Source organism: Myotis lucifugus, unplaced genomic scaffold, assembly GCF_000147115.1.
Source record: "Myotis lucifugus unplaced genomic scaffold, Myoluc2.0 scaffold_262, whole genome shotgun sequence".
Taxonomy (NCBI): domain Eukaryota; kingdom Metazoa; phylum Chordata; class Mammalia; order Chiroptera; family Vespertilionidae; genus Myotis; species Myotis lucifugus.
In genome coordinates, this window is record NW_005871310.1 from 1,103,134 (window position 1) to 1,116,391 (window position 13,258).

A 13,258-nucleotide genomic window follows, 5' to 3' on the forward strand; every position below is an offset into this window, starting at 1 on the left:
GCACCCCACTGAGGATTGAGCCCGCAACCTGGGCATGTGCCCTGACTGGGAATCAAACCGGTGACCTCTTGGTTCATGCTCAACCACTGAGCCACAGCGTCCAGGCCAGGCTAATTTTTAAGTTGATAATTTTGTATGGCCTGCGAATGATGTTATAAATATCCAAATGGCCCTTGGCAGAAAAAGGGCCACCCCTGCTTTAAAGCAAAGGATACAACCCAGGAACACACTGCAGCCTTCTAGTCTCTTTCAACCTAGTGATATTCCTATTTTTCCTGGGCATCTATGACCTTAACATTTTTTAGGGTTATAGGCTAGTCATTTTGTGAATGTCTCTCAATTTGGCTTTGTCCAGTGATTCTGCATGATTAGACCCAGTTTATGTCTTTTAGGCCAGAATGTCAAAGATTCGGTGTTTTTCATTGTATTCTATTCTTCTGTCTAGTTACTGGTGAGGTTACTTACCTTTGTTCACCTGAAGCACAACAGGGTGTCCCAGGCTGGTCTTGTTCTTTCCATGACTCAACCCTAGAATCAGCCATATCTCCAAGAAACCCTGGTTCCTTTTAGTGGAGGGAGGTGTGTGGCTGCTAGGTGTGCTCATTACTATTGGGGTGTTGGTGCTCCCAGGCCTTCTCATAGGACAGAGCTAGGGAACTTTTACATTTATATTTATTTCTATATCTACCGTACATATTATGTTCATACAAAATACCCCCAATTCCTACCTATCCCACAGGGGGTAAGTTTTTGTCTTTTTAAAAATATGACAGTGCCCTTATCCTTCACAGATCTGTCATGTTGGAAACTCTTGAATTCATTGAACCCTTAGGAAGTAATATAGTAACAGTTGTTAATTTGGACAACTAAAGTTACAGGAACAATAATAATTTAAAGATATTATTCAGGAAAGTGAGTTTTGAGCAAAATCTACAGAAAACAGGCTTTCTAGGTATAGCTAAGAGCCTACTCAAAGGTGTGTCTGAAAATAGACTTTCCTGTTCAGAGCAGAGGATCTTTGCTGTGGGCTATGAGAAGTGAGGCTTGTCAGATTGATTGATTTTATGACTCACTTATGGTCCATCTCCTTTAGGTTCTGATTTATCAGGTCTAGGACCCAAGAATCTACAAGTAACCCAGGCAATTATCTATAATAATAAAAGCATAATATGCTAATTAGACCGGACAGCTGAACAACCTTCCAGACGAAGCCGCGGCTGCGAGGGCTGAGCCCCTTGCATGAATTTCGTGCATCGGGCCTCTAGTTTTTGTCATGTTTGAGGAAACTCTTACCTACATTGGGGAGGACCAGGAGAATTTTTTTTTACCATGCCCATGTTCCACATGGACATACGGGGGTGTGGGGGTGTGTGTGAACACAAAACATGGGTTTGAAATGTGGCAGGAAATATATTTTGAGGATGTTTCCCAGTGGAGAACTACCGCTACTGAGGTAGAATCCCTGCAATATGTGGCGGTATTAAAGTTTTAGTGAATAAAACGTAACTCTGAGGAGGACTGTAGCTTAAAAGTCCAGATTCTCCAGAGCTTGTGTATGTACAAATGCTACAGAACAGCATTTGGAACAAAGAAATAATAGATAACATGCATTAGCTTTGGCTCTATGTATGCAGAACTCTATTCTTCTGATTGACTCTATCTATTGGCAGGATGTATCTGTGGTGGAGTTCCATCAGCAGCAAGAGGCTTCAATTTTTGTTGCTTTTTCTGTTTCAGATGAGACAAAAGGACCCAGTGAAAGGAATGACAGCAGATGACTAAAGCCACTCCACTCCCTTCTGCACTGTATGTACCCAGTTTCTCGCTGTGTATGTCATAGGTGCTAAAATCAGTTTGGGTCCTCAAGGCCTCAGCAGCTCACTATGGAGTCCGAAAACCAACTTCATTCTTCATCCTACTCTCTAGGAATCATGATGACTGTCACAGGCTTGTCATGCTTTTGGACTTCCACTGAAATAAATTATGATTGTTGGTACATTTCAGGGACAAAGAACTATCCAGAAAGAGACAGACAGGGTAGTGAGACAGGATGGGATGGGGGCGGTGGGTGCAGAATTGAAGCTTCTCTGCAACTAATTACTCTTCCTCTCCTAACTGGAGCCATTTCAAGTTGAAGCTAGCATTCTAGGGCACTCTCTTTACCCCCCACCCTCACCCAGTGCCAGAGCAGTTCCTAGCTCCCAACTGTTAGCATCCCCTGCCCACCCCACCCCGAAAGTCTGTTGGTGTTCATTGTTGTGTCTGGTGCTTTATTCCCTTCCTTATACCCCCTGATCCCATACTAAGTAGCTGTCCTCATCAGAGGTAGCATCTTTCAAAAGCGTGGAGAGTATTTCTGCCCACGCTGTAGGACCAGAATGGATGTCCCTTGTTTCATATTGTTACTCTCCCCTAATTCCCTTCCTTCTAATTGCTCCCAGTGCCCTACACATACCCAGACCTGCTTTTCTAGCAGCTCAGAGTGGGTTTGGTCATGGAATGAAAAACCTGACCTTGTAGTTGAGTACTGACTGAACCAGGAGAGATCACAGTTTGATTCTTGGTCAGGGCACATGCCCAGGTTTCGGGCTCCATCCCCAGTAGGGGTCGTATAGGAGGCAGCCAATCAATGATTTTTCTCTCAGCATTGATGTTTCTATCTATCTCTCCCTCTCCCTTCCTCTCTGAAAACAATATATATATAAAAATACCACACAGCCCTGGCTGGTTTTGCTCAGTGGATAGAGCATCGGCCTATGGACTGGAGGGTCCCGGGTTCGATTCCAGTCAAGGGCACATGCCTGGGTTTCGGGCTCACTTCCCAGTAGGGGGTGTGGAGAGGAGGCAGCTGATCAATGATTCTCTCTTATTATTGATGTTTCTGTCTCTCCCTCTCCCTTCCTCTCTGAAATCAATAAAAATATATTTTAAAAAGAATACCACACACACACACATACAAAACCTGGCCTTGTTCTCCATCAGTCTCTGAGAGATCATTTTATCAAATAAAAACTGGCTGTCCCCTAGCACTAGGAAGCCTGGGGTGGGAGGGAAGCCGGTAGTGATGCAAACCTCTCTCCCTGACACATGTGTCAGCATGAGAACTGGGAGATCAGAGTAGGATTAAGTGGATGGTTACAGTGTCAGCTTCTCAGTCACTGCTTGAACCTTACTTCTGTCTCTCCCTCTAGCCCCCACCACACCAACTGGCAACCTTCTTCCTTTTGAAATTCCCCAATCAATGATTTACAGTGTTTGTTTTCCTTTGTTGCTTCCTTAATAATTGTATTTCTCTTCTAGTTTTGCAAGACAGTGGTCAACAGGAAGGCCCAGCAGCTCCACCCTCCCGAGTGACAGGCCATCTTCGGACGCAGCCTTTCTGTGCCCATTCTTCAGGCAACTTTCGATCCCTTACTATAGCTAATTCTAGATGCCCTTGAATATTGTGAACAAATAGACCCTCTGGTATTATGAAGCCCGTGTGCAGGAGCCTGCTCCTCTGAGATATGTGGCGTGGAGGTTGCTGTATTTACAGCTCCTCCCTCTCCAGCCATTGTGTTCTCAACCCATTTCTGTGTGCCCCCCCCCCCCTTTATTTTCAAGTGACATTGTTAGTCTTTCAAAATAGCTGCCTTTTGTGATGTGGTGATTTAATCGATTTAAGTTTGTTTGTTTTCAGCCTTGGGATAAACTGAGGTATTTTGCTTCCTGAACAGATCTTTGCAATTTTGAGTGCTCACCTGGGGATAAGTCAGAAATAGTTTTCCCCCTAGTTCCACAGAACAGCAATGTAGCTTCATAACTCTGACCTCTGCTCCCAGTAACCCATTGTTAGAGTGCTCTAAGCACCAAAGAAATACCCAAGGCCCAGCCAGCCTCTGCTTTGAAAATTTAACAAATACAAATAACCCCTGCCCCAGGCACTGCACCTCTAGTCACTAGTCTTAGAAATACCTATGGGTTCTCAGCCCGCCTGTTGCCCACTCTGTCTTTGTCTCTGCAGATATGCCAGGGCCAGCTCTCCACCTGGAGGGGCCTGTCCAGTGTGACCCTTAGAATCGAGCCTGCCCTATATATACTAGTCTGCCCCCCGAGGAGCTCTGTATGTCCATGCTCCTCTTCCCATTTGGGCTGGTGCTGTCACTCAGCAATAATCCTCTTTTTTCTGTGCTTTCTTAGATTCTTGTCCTCTGTCTTTGAGGCTGGTCAGGACACAAGAGTCCTGATCTTTTCATGCTGCACAAAATGAGCATGCAAATAGCTTCTTCCCAGCCGAACATGTTCCCTCTTGTCTCCAGTTGCTGGAAAGGATTTGGGAATCAAGAACTCAGTTCATCCTGCCCCCAAGTTGAGTTCTGTCCTGGACAATCAAAAGCAAGTAGTAACCACAGTACAGAACTCTACCAAAGTAGGCCAGTGAGGGTGTCCAGGTTCCAGGGGAACAAAAGCCACTGAGCGCTTCAGACTTTCCTACAACTTGGCAGAACCTGGGTATGCCTTCCCCATGGGAGAATCTGAGATAGCTGTGGTGTCACCTAACACTTCCCAAACCCTGTGAAGTAATGTTGGCCAAGTGTATAGTGATCCAAGCCCATGCTAGCCTGGGCACAGCTGCTAATGAGAGAAACCAAATCTCTGTTGGGAGAGAAGTGGGATGGGAAAATTTATCCTCAAATTTTTGTTCATTTGTTTTGCCTTATTTCTAAGTGCAATAAGGGAGTCTCTCACAGGACTGCACCAGTGACATCCTGAAGGATGCTTCCCTGTGGCCCTCCTGGGGCAAAGGTGGACAGACTCAGACTCCTCAGAATGGTTAGCTCTGACCTTCATCGAGGCCTGTTACACCTTCCTTTTAGTGTCCTCACCTTGTGGGGTCTATAGTAGTAAGGGATTTGGTGTGCAGTTCAGTTGGTTATTAACATCCCAATTGCTAGTAGCATTTATTTTGACTGGAAAAATTGAAGAGGCGTTCCTGTTGGAGAAAAATGTGAATGTTCTCCTACAAGCACTGCATTAGCTATAATTGTATTTGTGCTTAACATTCCCCCTTCTTCATCAATTAAGTGAAGTCCAGATGTGGGTTATCCTGGGAGAAACAACTGGTAATATTCTAAGCAGTTGTTTAGGTGGTTTGAGGGTCAGATGTTAGTCTTCTTCCTTCAGCTCTTCTCTGAGATTCACACATATCACTCCAGCTCTGGTGGGGACTCACTCTTTATCTGCCTTTTCTCTGGCTCCTCCCACCTTCACCTGTTGCCCAGTATGAAAGCATCCACATGAGCTGAGCTAGAATTTCCTGGAGTCGCTTAGGTCTGGGGCTGCAGCCCATATAAGCATAAGGAGGGATTTCTCCGGTCTCTTCCATCCCCACAGATAGTGTTGCTGCTGGGCAACAGCATAGTCTTCTAAGTATCCCCTTCCCTCTTCACATCCCCCCAAAGTGGCTAGTCCTCAGAGGGGCTTATGAAGACTCAGCTCCAGGGTAGTGCCTGAGGATGTGCCCCGCCCCTTCAGATCAGCTGCTTCCTTTCGTTTCCAGGGTCACAGCCCCGGCTGGAAGCAGCAGTGCCTCTGTGGGAGGGGCGCTGGGCTCTGCCCTTCTCAGAGAGAGAGGTCAGGGACAGGTCAGTATTGTGGGCAGGCGTGGATCTTCCCAAGTTCTCTTACAGTCCCTACTGGGACTCCCTGACTTATTTTGGTTGGTTTCTAGTGCTACTTCTTTTACAAAATACACTTTGTAGACTTGATTAGATTACTTTATTTAATGTGAGTTTGTGCCTTTTTGTCTCAATCTTCCAATACAGGTATATTGGGGGGAAAGCAGTCTAATAAAATCCTAGACAGAGCTTCACGGAGTCGAACTTATTGGTGATGTCCTTATGTCCGTTTACAGCTTACATATCTTCAAACTCTTGCTGATGTCACCCATTTTGCCAGGGAAGGGTTAGGAAAGGTACAAGGTATCTCTGAAAATTTTTGCAGGTGTACTTCAGTAAATTAAACCACCCCCTTGTTATTTTACTTACGCAAACATCACATATCGGAGTCATTTGGCCATTTCCTACCGGCAGTTATTTTTGCTTTTATATCCCCTCTTCACATCTCCCTCTTCTTCCCATCCTACCAAACAAAACGTATATTTAAAATAATTCTTAACTTTGCTTCCGAGTCCGTGACCCTCATGAGGCTTGTTTGTAAAACTGAATTTTTCTCGCTGAAGTCACGGCTCTCATCAGATCCTCAAAGGAATCCCATGCACTGCCCTCCCCACCCCCCGCCACCCCCCAAAAATAACCAGTGACTTTAAAGAAATCAGTTAATCTTTAACAAAGTAAATCATAATTTCTTGTTTGGTCGTAAAATAGAGGCAGTGACTTGTGTTTCCTTCGTTGATGGCGACTTTTCTGAGTCCAAGAACCCCCATGCCCAGTGTGTAATAGGTAATCTATGGGTCTGAAGCGCGAAAAACGAACAATTTAAACGGCGTGGAGAAGAACTAAGAAGGGAGGAGCCCAAAGACCACCGAGAAAGATCACCTGGGGGCGGGGGGGGCTGGGTTACCGGCAGAACAGCCGAGAGCAGCGGCTTCGGGCCTCTGGGCGTCGGAAAGTGGGGCGCGGGGCGGGGCAGCGCGGAAGCCACCGACCTCAGACTCGGTGCTAGTGAAACCGGCTGGGGCCCGAGACGCCCAGGCGGGTGGCGACGGCTCCGCCGGAAGACGGGCCCCCCCTTTCCGGCCGGCCTCGCGCGGGGCACTCTGGGAGTTGTGGGATCCTGGGGGAAGTGGCGGCGGCGGTGACGCCCGGGCAGCCACGCCCCGCACGCCGGGCGGGCAGTGTGACGTCGGGTTCTGACGACACGAGGACACGCCCCTCGCGTCCCGGGTCCCTAAGCTCCCGTCCTCTCAGCCTTTCACCTTTGCGCGCCAGTGGGGAGCGCCGCCTCTTCTCCGGCCGCACCACCCAGAGTCCGAGCGCTCAAGCCCCGCCCCTTACGGGAGCCGAGGCGGAGGTCCCGAATCCGGAAGAAAACAATCCGGCGAGCCCGCGCCGGCCCGGACCTGCGGCCCAAGGAGCGCTGATCGGCCCAGGACCCGCTGGGGCGAGCCGGCCGGGTCTCCGCGGGGGGACGATGGAGACTGTGAACCCATTGAAGCCAGCCGAACCGAGAGACAGGAAGCTCAGGTGAGGAAGGCCCTGCTCCGAGCTGGATCACTGACTGCTTCCGACCCAATTGGGGCTGCGGATCTGGGGCAGAACCATTCTGGGAGAGACGGGCCGGGCCTACAGGGCTGCTTCTAACTCGGAGTTGCTCCCAAACTATCCCAGTGTCCAGCGGGCTATGTTAAGTCCGAGCCCCACGCCCCTTCCAAACGCAAGCCGCCGAGCTATTTGCCCAGTTGGCTCCTGGAGAAGGCAGGGTGGGCTGTTGGAAGTTAGAGACATAACAAGGCACTCTCCTCAGCTCTAGGGTAGAAACTGTTCTTACTTTTAATCGGCACGTACATCATGGGGCAGCCTGATCCCGTGGTGACCTCCTAAAACCCGAAAACAAATGCGTGCAGTTAAGATCCTGTAGCCTGGTCCCATGCTTGCTCTTGAACGAGGAACAACGCTAATCGCCAACTTACTTAGTGCAGATCACGATGCGAGGATTTGCTGCTAATCGTCGACTTGAGAATTTGGGCAAGAAATCCCGACTTTGCTCCCCATTCGCTTAGAGCAGGTCCCTGGGAAAACAAGGAGCCTTGGAATAAAAGGGCTGCCTGTCTGAATCCTCCGTTGGACAGCAGGGGGTGATAGATCGCAAACGAACGAACGAAGCACACTAGTCACTAGTCTAGTGCCTGGGAAGAGGTTTTTTGTGTTGTTTTGTTGGTGTTCAAGGGAAGGGGCAGGAAGTTGTTTCCGCCGGCCAAGAATTTCTTCAAGTTGTGCTTTTTACAACATGAACCTCTCAGAACAAGGAGGAGAGACGTTCTGGGAATCCTACCCTTTTGTAACCCTCTCGCATTCTAGATCAGCTGCTGCAGGTCCTCTTCAGGACTCCCTAGGACTCCCCTGAGGCTTGTGGCTGTCCTTGCTCTCCACAGGGTCTGTAGCCACTGCCCGCTCTGGACGCAGCTCTCTGGGGCTTCCTCGGAGTGCTGCTGTAACTATTCCGTTGATACCTTCAAGTCTCTCCTTCCCCTGAGACCTGCTGTTCTGTTGTTCCCCTAGGGCCTAGGCTCATACGAAGCTGAGATGGAAAATATTATCCAACTGATTACTTTCCCCAAAAGACGATAGACGTTTGAGATGCTGAGAAAGCTGTTATTTCGAATCTTCTCCTTAGGCTTTTGTTTTTTTTAAATTGATTTCAGAGAGGAAAGGAGAGGGAACGAGAGATAGAAACATCAATGATGAGAGAGAATCATTGATTGGCTGCCTCCTGCATGTCCCCCACTGGGGATCGAGCCCCAAAACCCGATATGTGCCCTTGACTGGAATCGAACCGGGTACCCTTCAGTCCGCAGGCCGACACTCTGTCCACTGAGCCAAACAAGCTAGGGCTCCTTAGGCTTTCTTAAATGCTGGCAGAAGTAGTTTTGCTCCAGGGATCACAACCACAGGAAGGAGTGAGGAAAGGAACCTGGTGTTATCTCTGTTGTTTTTTAAGTCTCCTTTTCTTGTGCTGAGGTCTCTCATAAGGTGAAAGCTGAACCTTCAGAATCTTTCTGGTGGTCTTAGGAACTGGATTAAAGACTGGGGAGTGGAAGGTTGCTGACCGAGCCATAAATGATTGCTGCAGAGTGAATAGCTGGTGAAATTAATAAATTCCCGACTGTCTACCCCTTCAGCTCTCCTAGTGTCAGCGGCACCAGTGCTGCCAGATGTGGGCAGCTGTGGGCCTGCATGGAGGAGCCCATCCAGGGTGGGAATTTCCTGCTTCAGGGAACAACAGTGCAGATGGAGGGCTTGTAGTTCAGCGCCTCGATCCCCACCACCAGATGCAGAAAGTCATGTTTCTCATCATGATTGTAGTGGGCTGTGGTGCGTCCATGAGCAGGCCTACACGCCCTTCTGTGACCTGGACGTGTGCTGTCCTCCTTCGTCCGTGACGTCACCTTTCATCCCTCCCACAGCATACATGTCGTGACGTGGAATGTGGCCTCTGCCGCACCCCCTCTAGACCTTGATCATCTCCTTCAGCTGGACAAGCAGGACCCGAATCTGGACATGTATGTCATTGGGTAGGTGTCTGCAGGGCCCCTTCACCTGTCCCTCTATCTGAGGTCAGGTAAGCCTGGCCAGTCCCGTTGTCTCCCTGGGGACCTGCTGTAATCTGTCCTCCCTCTCCCTGGCGTCTGAAGGTTAGGAGCTTTCAGCCTGCATCAAGGCCAGTCAGAGTCTCTTGTCCTGGGTCAGCAATGGCAAGGGGTTGGCAGTCAAGAGCCAGGGGAGGGAGAGAGCGCAGTCTTGAGAACCCAACGCTTGAAAGTCCACTGAGGGCAGCATTAATTGTCTGTGGTAGAGGCAGGACCCTCCAGGCCAGGGGGAGAGCCTCTGACCTGGGGTGGGCAGTTTGCAGGAAATGAGCCGTGGGATCTTGAGCCTCCTTTCTGACACTGCCTTTGAAGACCCATGGAGCAGTTTCTTCATGGATGTGCTTTCCCCTCTCAGCTTCGTCAAGGTAATTTTCAAGTTCATGGGCACTTGGGAAATGTGTCTTACCTCTTGTCACTAACCCCCAGTCCTTTTATCTCCCACTCAGGCTTTCATGTTGTTTCCCATTTATGTAAAGGCCTCAGCCTCAGTTACACCCAGTTCCCGGGGGCTCCTGCCTGTAGGAGCTGGTGCTGAGCTGGGACCCCAGGGGTTAGTTTATACCTTGATGTTTTTCAGTTGGGAGGATTCCTTGGGGAGGTGCAGTGGGGCGTATGAACACCTCGGTGACCGCCCCATCCCTAGCCAGTCTCTCCTCAGACGGCTAGCTTGCAATCTCTGAGTATAATAACAACTGCTACCATCTATCAGATTCTTACTTGATGATAGACATTATAAATAAGCTCTTTATTACATTATTTTTAAATTTTAACTCTTGAAATACAGGTATTTTACAGATTACATCAAGATTCAGAAGTCATATAGGCTCTCTGGAGTTTGAATCCAGGGTTGTTGGTTTTTTAAATATATTTTTATTTCAGAGAGGAAGGGATTCTTTTGTTGTTATTGTTAATCTTCACCTAAGGATATTTTTTTCCCATTGATTTTTTAGAGAGAATGGAAGGGAGGGGGAGAGAGGAACATCAACGTGAGATACATCGTTTGGTTGCCTTCCGCACATGCCCTGAACCAGGGCCGGGGATCGAGCCTGCAACCGAGGTACATGCTCTTGACCAGAATCGAACCTGAGACCCTTCAGTCCGAAAACCGACATTCTAACCACTGAGAAAAACCAGCTAGGGCTCTTTTTTTTTTTTTTTAATCCTCACCCAATGATATGGGGTTTTGTGTGTGTGTGTGTTTTAATTATCAATTTTTTGGTGGTTTTTTTTTTTTTTTTTTAGAGGAAGCGTGAGAGAGAAAAACATAGATGTGAGAGAGAAACATCAAGCAGTTGCCTCCCATACGCACCCCAGCTGGGAATCAAACCCAAAACCTAGGTATGTGCCCTGGCCAGGAATTGAACCTGCAATCGACAACACTATGATCTGCTGAGCCACCCGGCCAGGGCATAACCCATATTCTTAACTACTGTATTGCTATACTGGTTGGGCTCCAGGCTGACAGGTGTCCTGTCTATGGCTAAACTGTTGGTATAGAGTATCCTCCGATTATAGTGGTCATGCACCTCAAATTCTCAGGAGCCCAGAGGTTAGGAAAGGGGAGATAGGTGTGAAGGAAAAGGGTTGCCAGTCTGAAGGGCCAGTACCTTTTTTTAAATATATTTTATTGATTTTTTACAGAGAGGAAGGGAGAGGGATAGAAAGTTAGAAACATCGATGAGAGAGAAACATCGATCAGCTGCCTCCTGCACACCCCCTACTGGTGATGTGCCCGCATCCAAGGTACATGCCCTTGACTGGAATCGAACCTGGGACCCTTGAGTCCGCAGGCTGACGCTCTATCCACTGAGCCAAACTGGTCATGGCGGGCCATTATCTTTTTGAGGAATCTTAGACCATAGGAGAATCCACACGAAGGCTCTAGATTGCTGATCATCACCTTTCTGCCTTGCATCGCTGAGGGATGAAACACACTCCCATTCAAAGCCCCTAATGCAGTGCTTCATGAAAATACCAGGATTGCCCTATCCCCTTCGCTGGGTGACTGGATTTCTTTAGAATTAATTCTGTTTCCCTCATTTGCTTAAGGGTGCTGAAGCAAGAGCTGTGACTCCTCCCAAGGAGGGCAGAGCCCAAGGAGGAAATACTTCATGATTTGGTCCTGCGACTGAGGCTAGAAAACACCAGCCCCCAGCCTTTGGCTCCCTCCAGGTTAAACTCAGGCCACTTCCTGCAGACATGGAGCTAGAGCCTCTCAGAGGGCAGAACCACTTCTCTCACCACCCACTTTCTTCCCAAGACGAGGCCTCCTGCACCTCAGCTAACTGGCAAGGGATTGGTAGAATGGAATTGAGCCAAGGAAATTAGCTCAGCTTGTGGCAGGGATACAACCCATCCCACCCCTGCCACCTCCCAAGGTTGGGAGGCCGGCCTGGGGGCCTGGCACCCAAAGCAGAGGACCCTCCTACCCCCAGCCAAGAATTGAGGTGAGAGGGTGAGCCCCGCTTGCAGCCTGTTCCTTGGACAGGAGTAGGTTGAGAAGCCTGGGGCTGCCCCCTTTGCTGGCTGCAGGACTCGCAGTCACCTCCTTTCTAGGCCCTTCCTTAGCCCTGCCCACTTCATTTCCTCCAATTGGAACTTCCCCTGCAAATCTGCCTTTCCTCACAGCCCCACCCTTTCGCCCCGTCTGAGGCTTTCCTGCCCCACCCCGCCCCCACCCCTCCACTTCCCTGCTCCTTCACAAAGTGGACTGGTGCCCAAGTCAGCTCTGAGTGAGGATTAAACTTGAAACTCTCCCTGAATCTTTATTTGTTCCCTTGGGAGTCAGTCCCTCATAGTCTAGCAGCCCTTCCCCTACTTTCATTACCGTATGTGCATGTGAAGAGTAGAAACCAAGACTGGGGATGGAGGGAAGAGCTGTGGTCACAGTTGTAGCAATCAGGGCTCAACCCTAGGTTCTCACGCCTCCTTCACTCTGTCCGGGGTTTGGGGTTCCCCCTGCTTTGACTCCTCCACTGTGCCAGAGCTCCTGGCCTGCGGGATCAGGTTTCATAATTCCTGGAAGGCCCCAGTACACACTCCCCACCCGGGGATTTCCTCCTTGGCCTCTGCACCTCAGGCTCCGGAAACAGCTACTTGAGTGGTGGATGTAGACAGCCTGAAACTGAGATAGCGGGTCACTAGCTAGGGCCCATTCTCATGCCCAGCCCACCTCTTGCCACAGGCAGCAAGCGTTTTCGCAGTCCTGGTTCTTTGATGTTGTTATCCAGGCGGTCCTGCTGGTTACAGTCTCCTTGAGCCTGGGTCATTCATCTGAAAAACGGACAGTGGACCCTTATAGAGTTGGATAGGAAGCGTCAGTAGCTCTTCTTCCCAACCTGCGAACGCGTCTTTTGTACTCACTGTCATCCCCTCGACGTTGCTTTTGTGAACATCCAACTGCCCGCCATCTGTGTTAATTTTTTTCACTGAGCTATAACGTATGCAGAAAGTAACTATACGGTTTCATGGATTTTTATCTGTATATACATCCATGTTACAACATTTCCAGCACCCTGGAAGGCTCTCTCATGTTCCTTCCCTGTATTTACTTTTTTTAAAAAATTGATTTCAGAGAGGAAGGGAGAGGGAGAGAGAGATTGAAACATCAATGATGAGAGAGAATCAATCATTGATCGGTTGTCTCTTGCACATCCACTACTGGGGCTCGAGCCCACAACCCGAGCATGTGCCCCTGACCGGATTCGAACCTGAGACCCTTCAGTCTGCAGGCTGACGCTCTATCCACTGAGCCAAACCGGCTTGGGCTGTATTTACTTTTTTTTTTTTAATATATTTTTATTGATTTTTTTACAGAGAGGAAGGGAGAGGGATAGAGAGTTAGAAACATCGATGAGAGAGAAACATCGATCAGCTCCTCCTGCACACCTCCCACTGGGGGGGTGTGCCCCCCCTCAAGGTATTGACCTTTGAGCGGAGTCGAACCTAATA

At 49.0% G+C, this 13,258-nt stretch overlaps 2 protein-coding genes across 6 annotated transcripts in view; both read left to right on the forward strand.

The window, feature by feature from the left end:
- PITPNA (phosphatidylinositol transfer protein alpha) overlaps nt 1–5,849 on the forward strand; it is a gene marked incomplete at its 5' end in the record, with an annotated part of 38,425 nt that extends 32,576 nt beyond the window's left edge. The window contains 2 exons of the mRNA XM_014464686.2: nt 1,738–1,806; nt 3,301–5,849. Coding sequence (XP_014320172.2) covers nt 1,738–1,782 — 45 coding nt within the window. The remainder of the gene's footprint in view (nt 1–1,737; nt 1,807–3,300) is intronic.
- Nucleotides 5,850–6,922: 1,073 nt separating this feature from the next.
- Nucleotides 6,923–13,258, forward strand: part of INPP5K (inositol polyphosphate-5-phosphatase K) — a 17,656-nt gene continuing 11,320 nt past the window's right edge. For 2 of the 5 annotated variants that reach the window (XM_014464726.2, XM_014464728.2), the window contains exons 1-3: nt 6,923–7,184; nt 9,125–9,232; nt 9,564–9,672. In XM_014464726.2, the coding sequence (XP_014320212.1) occupies nt 7,132–7,184; nt 9,125–9,232; nt 9,564–9,672 (270 nt within the window). In that variant the 5' untranslated portion in view covers nt 6,923–7,131. The remainder of the gene's footprint in view (nt 7,185–9,124; nt 9,233–9,563; nt 9,673–13,258) is intronic. The other 3 variants (XM_023762785.1, XM_006099187.3, XM_014464727.2) reach the window with 3 other exon arrangements.